The sequence below is a fragment of the Pogona vitticeps genome, chromosome 1 (assembly GCF_051106095.1).
Source record: "Pogona vitticeps strain Pit_001003342236 chromosome 1, PviZW2.1, whole genome shotgun sequence".
Taxonomy (NCBI): Eukaryota; Metazoa; Chordata; class Lepidosauria; order Squamata; family Agamidae; genus Pogona; species Pogona vitticeps.
The window spans coordinates 317622353-317633860 of record NC_135783.1 but is presented as its reverse complement, the minus strand read 5'-3'; the positions used below and the strand labels follow the sequence as shown (position 1 = coordinate 317633860).

At 38.8% G+C, this 11508-nt stretch overlaps 1 protein-coding gene across 6 annotated transcripts in view; it reads right to left on the bottom strand.

The window, feature by feature from the left end:
* Positions 1-219: 219 nt before the first annotated feature.
* Positions 220-11508, bottom strand: part of TTC6 (tetratricopeptide repeat domain 6) — a 116071-nt gene continuing 104782 nt past the window's right edge. For 4 of the 6 annotated variants that reach the window (XM_072986397.2, XM_078392523.1, XM_072986399.2 and 1 more), the window contains 4 exons: positions 10800-10952; positions 9263-9433; positions 6578-6803; positions 220-935 (listed from right to left, as the gene is read on the bottom strand). In XM_072986397.2, coding sequence (XP_072842498.2) covers positions 799-935; positions 6578-6803; positions 9263-9433; positions 10800-10952 — 687 coding nt within the window. In that variant the 3' untranslated portion in view covers positions 220-798. Of the gene's footprint in view, positions 936-6577; positions 6804-9262; positions 9434-10799; positions 10953-11508 lie in introns of those variants that run through there. The other 2 variants (XR_013544714.1, XR_013544715.1) reach the window with 1 other exon arrangement.

The following is an 11508-nucleotide window of genomic DNA, read 5'->3' as shown; positions in this document are numbered from 1 at the left end:
CATCAAAATAATTTAAGTGAAAGTGAATACACCTACCAAATTATATACCATGTGATTTTACAGAGTTTTTTTTAAAGTCAGGAATGAAATCAAGGTAAATCAGCAGTGTGACCGAGACTTGACTTAGGAGAATGAAAGTGAAGAATATGGGGAAAGTCTCAGGAACTGTCATCTGCTTTCCTTGCACAGCTTTTTGAACAAACTGTCAAGAAGATTAGATGCAGTAGTACCAGTTTCGCATATTTATTTTACTTGTACAGAAATTGTAATTCTACCCTCATAACACCTATGTTCTGCACAGAATGGATGGCCTACAACAATATAAAATTATAATCTCATAAAATATAATAATAACACATTTAACACAATACAAATATTAAAATAACATTAAAATAAAGAAACACTTATTGGCAACCTTACTGGTTGAATAGATTGGACTTTGAGCGAGATGTATAAGCTTTTACAATCACCTTGAAGATTCCAGCAACTTTAGTACATGTTTTCAAAATATTATAATTTAATTCCATTTACCAAATAATATATTTATACCAGCTTCAACCAATTTTGATTTCAGGGAGTGAACACACAAATTAACATTGAAATATATAATAGGATTCATTATATGTGAAGATTCCTATTCTGTTGATGAAAATAAGATAAATACAGAAAATTGTGTAAAATGTAAACATTACAACAACATATTTAAGGCATTAGTGCAAATTTAATACAGCAGATAGCAACAAATGATGTACATTATAAACCATAATAATGGAAGCCACTGTATTTCTATATATATTTTCAACCAGTGCTGATAAGCTCTTGGATACTGACAGCTTTCTTGTAATCAGCAATAGCTTCTCTAATGAAACCCATTTTGCCACGAATATCAGCTCTAAGCTTGTACATCAGGGAATCGTAAGGCTGAATTGATAGTGCTGGAAAAAAAAAGGTATCTTCTTAAGGTAAATAATAACTGTATGTGCCATCAGCACTCTGCCATCTTTTCCCAGGTACACTACAAATCCCATAATCAAAAAGTCACCTAGGGATGGTGGTTCCAATATAAGTGGAAACTTTTAAACTTAAGAATTACATGGGTCCTAACACTGGATCTCAGCTTCCTACCCATTGGAAAAGAAAGACAAATGCACATGCAACAAGACTAAATCTACACAGCAGTAACAATTCCTTGAACCACTTTCAAATGTACTTCTTCCGGAGCAGAAACAATACCCATAATTAACAAAAGGCTAAGTGGTGCTCCTCTTAAAGTCTTTTATAGACACTAAAGTAGCTGTGTTAGGGAAATGGGCTGGTGGGGAAACAGTAGGACCATTGGAAGAGGAGCATCCCTAAGGCCTACTCCTGTGGCCACAGCTCCCTCCTCAATCTTTTTTCCTCCTAATTCACGAGCATGGCACACACCAATCACCCAGGCAACAACAAAAACCACAAATTAGATTTCAGAAATGGTGGAACCATACCTTCTCTACCTACACTTGGCCTCCCCACTCCCACCCTGTAAGATGTAAAAACAAATACATTGTCATATTTAAACAAGCACTGAATTCAAACAATTCTGAAGAACATTCTAAAGAATTCTTAAAAAAAAACTTCCAAGAAAAGGAATTACGTCTCAAATATATGTGCATGTGTGTGTTTACTCTCAAGTAATTGGGTACAGAATTGCAGCCTGACAAATTTTACTATTATCTAATAAACTAGAGGCCAATTCATAACATCAAGATAAACTGCTGACACACAGGCAGTAAGTAGCAACTTCAGTGCATAGAAAATATTTTGTAATTTATAATGTATAAATTGGTGATTTTTCTAATGTTTGATGGACAAACAAATAAATGTAATATTAACATGCCCATTTTAATTCATTATTTCTTACCACTGGTCCTTTAGGTTCTAATTTTCTGGCATTCTGCAATATGACACTGAAATAAATTATGAGGAAAATATCTTCTTGAACATCCCAGAGCTCTCCCTCTGTTGGATGACAGAGCAGTGTGTGTGAACTCTCTCTGTTCAAACCTAGTGTATTGTTCTTAGATGTGGTGAACTCTCTCTTTGTAGAGTAAAATTTTAAAAAAATCTAATGTCAGTCTAATTTGCTTCTAGATTGTGAGAGGAAATGGAGATGCAGGTGTCATCTTCTCTTTTGTCTCAGGCAACAAGACATGAAGAGGTTACCTACCTGTAACCATAGTTCTTCTAGTGGTCCTCTGTGAATCCACACAATTGAGTTGTTCTGCGCCTGCGTTGAATGTCTCGGAAGATTCTAGAGCTTATAGACACATAATTAGTGGGGCATTCCCCTGTGGAGTGCATGCTCCGCCCATCCTGATTCCCCTCAGTTTGTGATAATTGTCCACCAAGTAAAGGAGTTATTTCAGACAAAGTGTGACAGACAGAGGGGAGGATGGGTGGGATGTGTGGATTCACAGAGGACCATTAGAAGACCTATAGTTACAGGTAGGTAACCTCTTTTTCTTCTTCGTGGCCTCTGTGAATGCACACAGTTGGGTGACTAGCAAGCTCACTTACCAGATGGTGGGACATCACAGTAGGAAAGATGCCAGGACAGCTCTGCCAAAGCTAGCATCACCCCATGCTCTAACATCTAGATGGTAATGTCTGATAAAGGTTGACGGGTTAGACCATGTAGCCACACGGCACATGTGAAGTAATTCAATTCCACACTGGAAGGCACTAGATGTTGACAGCGCTCTGGTGGAATGTGTCGTTGAATGACCAGGAGGCGATTTGCCTGATAGTTCATAAGCCAATGAGATGGTTTAGATGATTCATCGAGATATAGACTGCAGAGAGGCTGGTGCTCCTTTGTGAGGACCATGGAAGCATAGAAAAAGTCTACTTGATTTCTAAATGGCTTGGTCCTGTCAATATAGAATGCTAGAGAGCGTCTTACGTCTAGTGAATGGAGCATGCACTCGAGAGGTGTAGATGGTGATGGAAAAAGAGTTGGTAGAATGATTGGTTGATTGATGTGGAAATCAAATACAATATTGGGCAAGAAGGAAACATCAAAATACAGTGTGACTTTATCCAGATGGAACTGTAGAAAAAGTGGGTCTGAACGAAGGGCAGTGAGTTCACTGGCTCTTTTAGCAGATGTTATTGCTACCAAGAAGGAGGTTTTTAATGATAATAACTTAAGATTGCAGGTAGCCATAGGTTCAAAGGGTGGATGCATAAGTACATTGAGGACAAGTTGTAGGGACTATTGAGGGACAATACATTGGCATGGAGGACGAATATCATTGAGTCCCTTGAGAAATCTTTTTAAAGTTGGGTGAGAGAAATGTTTAGCTGATTTAGAGTTGTTAGGTTGATGAGCAATGATAGCTGAAATATATACTTTCAATGTAGAGTAAGACCGTCCAAAGTTGAACAAATGAAGAAGGAAGGTGAGTAGAGTTTTCAAAGAAACTGGGATCTCATGCAGGGTCAGAAGACCAAGCAGTCGTAAGATCGAATCCACACAACGGAGTGAGAGCCTGTTGCTTGTCCCAGCTCCCGCCAACCTAGCGGTTCGAAAGCATGCAAATGCGAGTAGATAAATAGGGACCACCTTGGTGGGAAGGTAAAAGCGTTCTGTGTCTAAGTCGCACTGGCCATGTGACCACGGAAGATTGTCTTCGGACAAACGCTGGCTCTATGGCTTGGAAACGGGGATGAGCACCGCCCCCTAGAGTCGAACATGACTGGACAAAAAATGTCAAGGGGAACCTTTAAAAAAAAGAGAACACTTTCCATTTGTTTTTATATTGGAGCTGTGTCGAGGGTTTTCGGGACCGATCAAGCATGTCCTTTATGGTGGGAGTATCCCTCAAACTGTCAGATTAAGAGACGGGATGTCCGGGTGGTAGATCATCCGTCGTCCTGTGTCAGAAGGTTGGGGACCAGAGGGAGCTGGACCAAGTCTGTTGACATCGACCTGAGGTGGGTGAACCATCGTTCACCATGGCCACCATGGAGCAATGAGAATTGCATTGGAATCGAATTGACGGATTTGAATGATAGTCCTTTGTATGAGTGGTATAGGAGGAAATAGATAAAGTAGGTCCTTGTTCCAATCCATCATGAATGCATCCCTGATCAAATTTCTGTCAACACCTGCTTAGGAGCAGTAGCGTTGGCATTTGGTGTTCATTTGAGAGGCAAAGATATTGATGGTAGGATCACCCCAAAGTTTGCAAAGGATGTCAAATATGGTGTCATTTAGAGACCATGCATCCTCGATGTCAGTCAGCTGAGATGATCTGCCAGGAAGTTGTCTTCTTTAGCTATGTGAACTGCTATTGAGAATATGTGGTGTAGACAACACTATTCCCATAATTTGAGGGTGAGGTAAAGGAGAGACAAAGAATGTGTGCCTCCTTGCTTGTTCACATAGTACAGAGCAGTGATACTGTCTGTAACAAGCTGGACTGCACACCCCACAATCAGTGGTAAGAAGGCATGAAAGGCTCTGTGAAAGTAGAGGAATGATAATGTCTAGTATCAGCATCTAAAAATGTCAGGGTCAAATAAATTTATTGAGAATCCTGAGATCGAGTATGGGTCGAAGTACTCCATCCTTTTTGGGTACAGTAAAGTATCTGGAGTAAAAGCCATCCCTGAAATTATGTGGAGGGACTGTGATAATGGCTTGTTTTTGTAGGAGAAGGGAAACTACTTATTGGAAAATTGTTGAATATGGGGTATTTTTTATTTTTCCAGTTGGTCGAGATGATTTAAATTCAATAAAGTAACCATGTTTGATAAAAGAGAGGACCCATTTATCATTAGTTATAGACTGCCATGAATGAATAAATGGACTTAGTCTCATTTGAAAGTGATTCTGAAACCAAGGAAATTGCAATATAAGATTACGCTATTGCTCACCCTTTTCTGAGGTCAACGAAAGGGCTGATGACACTGTTGGTGTCGATTTCAAAAGGGTAATGGTGCTGGTGTTGATTGTCCCTGAAATGGCTTATCAGGTGCTTGTGGAGTATACTGTCGATACTGTTGAAATTGTTTATTTGTTTGTTTGTTTGTTTGTTTGTTTATTCGATTTATATCCTGCCCATCTGGTCTGGTCGACCACTCTGGACGGCTTCCAATAAGGTGTATATGATAAAACATAAGGATTTTACAAACAGTCCATAACACATACAATAATAAAATGAATAATAAATGAAAGAAAAAATAAAGAATTAAATATTGACAGGAGGGAAGGCCTGAATATACAGCCATGTTGTTGATATGGTTGTTGATAGAAAGGCTGTTGATGATATTGTGGATGCTGTTGGAATCTGTAGGGTTGTTGTGCCGAATAGGACTGGGCGGTTTTATGTATTTTATGCAAATTTTCCATAACTGTCAGTTTTTTTATTAAATAGTCTGGAGCCGTCAAATGATTAAATCTTCAATGTTTAGTCTTTTTCGATAATGTTTTGTCCTTTTTAGAAGATTCTAGGTGTCAAGTTGTGGATTTCGGTGTCGATCCCGACTTCGACTCTGATACTGACTTCGACTTCTCCTTGGTGTGTGGAGAAGGAGTTGTTGGAGTAGGAGCAGGCAAAGGTGGAACTTGCTGCTCAACTTGAGGGTCCGGTGAGTGTGTAATCTCCATGGGAGCCGGATGGAGTGACTTCTCCCAAAGGGACGATCTAAACCTTTGGAGCCGAAGCTTTAAGGCTGGTTTTGTCACCTTCGTACATGCAGCACAGGAATGAGTTGTGTGTTGCTCCCCAAGACAAAAAAGGCACAAATCATGCCTGTCGGTTAGTGAAATTTTATTTGAGTAAACCACACACCATTTGAACGGCCCTGAGATGGCCATAAAGACTGGGCAGAATAGGATGGGAAACTGGTTGAGAAGGGGGGGGAGACAAAACGCCGGTAGAAAAAAATGGAGAAGACTCACAGGGGAATGTCGATAAAAGGAATAATAATAATCATGAACAAAATAGGTTGTTTCAAATATGATTAGAATGCTACGATCTGAAATTGTTCTCTCTATCCGAAAGAGGTCAGAATGACACGGCAGAAAAAAGGAACTGAGGGGAATCAGGATGGGCGGAGCATGCGCTCCACAGGGGAACGTCCCACTAATCATGTGTCTTTAAGCTCTAGAATCTTCTGAGACATTCAGCACAGGTGCAGAACAACCCAATTGTGTGCATTCACAGAGGCCACAAAGAACTTTTGGTTGCACATGGACCACACAAGGGTCCCCTAAATAGAAGAAGCCTGGTGCTGATGGTTTTGACCCTAACTAGTAGAAAAAAGATTAAAGGGACATTCATAATAGGAATCACTCCTGTCCTAAGTGGTTTACCCAACCTGGAGCCTTTTTACTGATTAGTTCTGTACGAATAATGAAGAAGCACTGTCCATGCGTGCTTAGATGTTGGATGAGCTCAAATGCCTCACCTTAGCAGCACTGTTTGCCCTTCTGGATTCAAAAGGAAAAGTTTTACGACTTAATTTCTCCATTAAAATAAATAAATAAATAAGTAAAGATATCAAGTGTATATAATCCAAACATTACTACCTTTTGAAATGTCTTCCTCAGCTTGCTCATATTGCTGTAGCATGTTGTACAGATTCGCCTTGTTAAAATATATTGCTGCAGAGAAAGGAGAGAGGCAAACTGCCTTCTCAAAATCTTCTTTTGCCTCTTCAAAATTTTTTAGCAGTGTATTGGTAATAGCTCGATTCAAGAATGCAGATTCATTTTGGGGATCAAGTGTCAGTGCCTTCGTATAGTAGTTGTTTGCCTATAAAATTATGAAATAGAAATGTTGCTTTCTGAAATAACTGAATAGTTTTGTTCAGAGTTATAGTCTAATAAGACACATTTACAAAACAAAAGACATTTCTAAAAGACATTATTTAAAAGTAAAAAGCATAAATAAGTTTAAATAATCTTTAGCCTTTAAGCATATTAACAATATATACATACATAATTATTTTAAGTACTCATCCAGCCAAACCAATATGATTATAAGGAAGAAGATCCATGTTGATTATGTTGCTGGCTTCTACAAATGAAGTCTGCTGCTACACAGGGGACAGTCTAGGTGGATGATGTACTCCATAGTGAGAGAACAGCAACTGGCCAACAAACTTCCATATGAACCTACCCGGCAGTTAAGATCTAGCCAGGGGGGCCTTTTGAAAGAGCCGTCCCTTAAGGAGGTAAGAGGGACGGCTTGTAGGCAAAGGGCCTTTTCAGCAGCTGCCCCCAGACTATGGAATGCCCTCCCGACTAAGATTCGTCTGGCGCCGACGCTGATGACATTTTGGTGCCGGGTCAAAACCTTCCTGTTCCAGAAGGCTTTTAATTGAAATAATATTAGCTGTGGGTCCGATGGCAATTTTTATATATATTTTAATTGTATTTTAATTGTTCTAAATTTTATTGTATTTTAAATGTTGTAAGCCACCCAGAGACCTTTGGGTAGTATGGGCGGCATATAAATTAAATAAATAAATAAATAAATAAATAAATAAATAAACAAACAAACAAACAAACAAACAAACAAACAAATGACCTGCTCCACTAGAGGTTTTCCTCCTTTTAGAAGAAGGAGGAATCTTTCCAAGCAACCCCCTTGCACCCTCAAATTAAACTGTGGGTAATGGATATTAAGCGGCAGTGAGTGTGGACAACGTGAATCAACTTGCCATCACAAGCATAAGCAGCTAGCAAAGAAGTTCAGCTAGCACTGAGAGATCACACAAATTAGGAAGAAACTAGCAATGTTGCCCTAAACAGCAGTGCCAGCAGTTGTATTCTGGAATCCAAGTCCCACACCCCTGCAACAACAGGGCACACTTTTTGGGAAACTGTATTGACAAGCATGGCAGGGATTTGTCCTCCAGATATATCACCTTAGAGGAAGGACATGGCAGAGGTACAGGTGTGCATGCAGGATCTCTGCAAATCCAAAGAGACCGTCCCCTTGTCTTACCAGGCTGGAAGGAGTCTGGACGTATGACCAAAGTGGTAGCAGCTGCACCCCGCTGAAGATGACACCATGAATATGATCAGATCATGCCTTCCCATCCCAAAGGACAAATACAGGCTATTAATAATAGCCTATATTTGTCCTTCGGGATGGGAAGGGGTTTCCAAACTTTTCACATGGAGAGCCACATAATAGATTTGCAATATTTCCGAGGGCCGAATGAATGTATGCATATGCATGTATGCATGCACTCCCACCCAGCCGCTTGCACATATGCACGCAGTCCTGCTCACCTGCATGTGCACACGCACGCATGCACACACACACACACACACACACACACACACACACACACACACACACACACACACACACGGATGGCTGGATAAAAAGGCCAGGCGGGTTGGATGTGGCCCACGGGCTGTACTTTGGAGACCCCTGGGCTATAACCAGAAAGCAAGATCAAACAGTGTGAACAGAAATGCTAAAAAAGATAAATAAACAAAATGTGAAACAAAATGTACCAAATATAAGATGAGGCCTATTTGCCATTAGATTTAGATAATATAGTTGAAATTAACAGTGAGAATTGCAGTACAAACACCAAGACAAATGCCTATCTAATCACACTCTCAATAAAAAAAGCTAATTGTGTGCTATCAAGTCAATTATGACATATGGCAACACTTTTCAGGGTTTTTCAAGTAGAGAGTACCCAGAAATGATTTACCATTCCCTTCTTCTGGTGGCATCCCAGGACTTTGCAGCTTGCCCAAGGCCACACAGGCTGCCTCTTACCTGATAAGCATCATTATCAGCTTACCATACAATATATTCTACTGTTAAAATAGCATTAATAGTGTATTTATTGTAGAAACAGCTGCTTTTGCATTTCATAGGATATTTAATCACTGCTTAATAATCCCCCATGAGACACTGCCAGATATCAGGCTACAGCAAAACCCAAGCACTTCCATAGCTGTTCAGTTTGGAGAGGATGCAGACCTGCTGGCGCTAACCAGATCCTATGATATCTGTGCTTCCAGGATCAATATGATCAACAAGGTCAGCAGAGTTCTTCCTCTGACATTGTCCTCCAACCCAAGAATTTATGCACTGATTTGGTTAGGCTGGAATAACAGCTGTGAGTAACCTGTCCTTTTACTTAGAAACCAATACGTTACAGATCACAGTCATGAGTAAAGCATTGCTAACTCGAAGAGAAATTTTCAGAAAAATCTGGGAGCACAGAATGAAATACACACCTGTGAGAACTGCTTGTTAACGAAGTAGATATTTGCTGCATTGTAATATGCCAAAGCATATTTGGGATCAATGGTGATAGCCTGCTGATAGTCTTTCATGGCACAATTTAAATATCCCATAAACTGGTTAATGACACCTCGATTTGTAAGCAATTCTGCATTGGTAATTATCTGAAATATAGTCAGAGGAAAACAAAAGTTTGTAAGAACAAATACACAAAGGCTATATCTGACTAAAATATAATGTGCATCTCAAACAGAACAGTAAACTTCAAATTACAGCATCAGCGGAAAGGGAATATTTATAGCCTAAGAAAAGATGCAGAGTTGCAATTTCGTCTCTTCCATTCTGTTTCCTATATTAAAAGGATGATTGCAGAATAGCAACCTATATTAGGAGATCTGTCTCCATTCACAGAGTACACTGGTTGAATGGAAATGTGTGCGATTGATCAGAATTTGAAAACAGTATAGAAAATATTATCTATTATGATAATTTGTTGGATACTTTTTAAAATAATGAGAAGAATGATTTCAGATTTCATTTTTAACTTAAGAGAGCTCATATTTGTTAGGTTTTGATATAATAAATAGCATGATTTTAATTACGATTTCATTATATTTTTGCTCAGCTAGGGATAAAGAACTATATAAAATCTGGGAAGTCTTTTGTAGTGAAATGAAATGAGCTCTGGTTTAAAACCTTGGAATATTTTCCATGGAATAAGAGCTCTGTTGTGCCAAATATCAATAGTTAATTTCATGTAATGAATTAAATTTATATTTATTTATTTATTTATTTATTTTATTTCTATCCCGCCTATCTGATCATATTAGACCACTCTAGGCGGCTTACAGTAAAAACAACAATGTAATTTTAAAACTTTACAGCAGAAACGTAAATTAAAAAAATAAAGAACAGAATAAGAAAAAAGATCGTCAAGGGTTTTCTGTTGGGAAGGCCCGCCTATACATCAATGTTTTTAGTTGTTTCTTAAAAATGCCCAGCAAGGGAGCCGTGCGAATCTCAGGGGGCAAGTTGTTCCAAAGGCGAGGAGCCACCGCCGAGAAGGCCCGGATTCTGGTCTTTTCCTTTCAGGCCTCTCTCGGCGTATATTAAAGATTTTCACTACTATCATTAATAATTTGCTCTTACAAACAAATTAATTTTTGGTGTTTACTAACAATTAACAATTTACTAACAAATTAATTTTTAACATAACGTGCTTGTTACTGAGAGTAAGAGCTGGAAAGGAAATAAAGTGATTTGATTTATTAAATGGGTCAACTGAGTGAGGGATTCTGTATCTGTGTCTTTTGTGTGACTGTGCAGGAGGTGGAAAATAATGGAAGAATGGTACATGAGATAAGTAGTACGATGTAGAAAAAGGCCACAGGTATGGTTCATGTGTACCTAGAGGTCAAAGATAAGGAATAATTTATTAGAAAACTGAAGAAATAATGTAAGTGATTAAAAGACTAATTACAAGCAAGAAAGCTTTTCAATTCTGACTAATACCAGAATATATTTTTTTACCTTTAGTGCAGCATTTGTATCTTGAAAGGCAGCAAAAGTATCACCCATTTGAAGACAGACTATGGCTCGTCCATCATATGCAATGTGACATTTTGGATCAAGAAGAATGGCTGCTGTGAACTGGGCCCAAGCTTTCTGAAACTTTCCAAGAGCCTAAAATAATTTGATATAACCATTAAGGAAATGAGATAATGGCAGGCTCATCCCATTAAAAAGTTGCTTGAAGTAATAAACTGCAAGGAAGAAAACCATTCTTTTCTAATTAAGGGAATATGTTGGCTTTGGTCGTCCCCTATAAATTTTAGGACAGAGATGATGCTGGCCATGGTAATCAGTCATGGACTCTACTGTAAACATATGATATATCTGCATACATCACAAATTATATGTAAAAATCAAAATCTAGGACTTCTCAATTAAACATAACAAGAACACGCCATGAGAATGTCCACCACATGTAAATCACAGATTCGTATAGTATGGCCCCACCAAATATTATTGGACAGCATTATTCTTTCTGGTTCCGTATTCTTAGTCATACTGATTTTTAAAAAGCCAGCCCTCCATCATGATTGTTTGTTAGTCTTTAACATTGTTTGTTTAAGTATTGTAAAACACCCTAGGTTTTATGTATTTGTGAAGGCTTTCACGGCCGGGATTTAATGGTTGTTGTGGGTTTTTCGGGCTCTTTGACCGTTTCTGAAGGTTG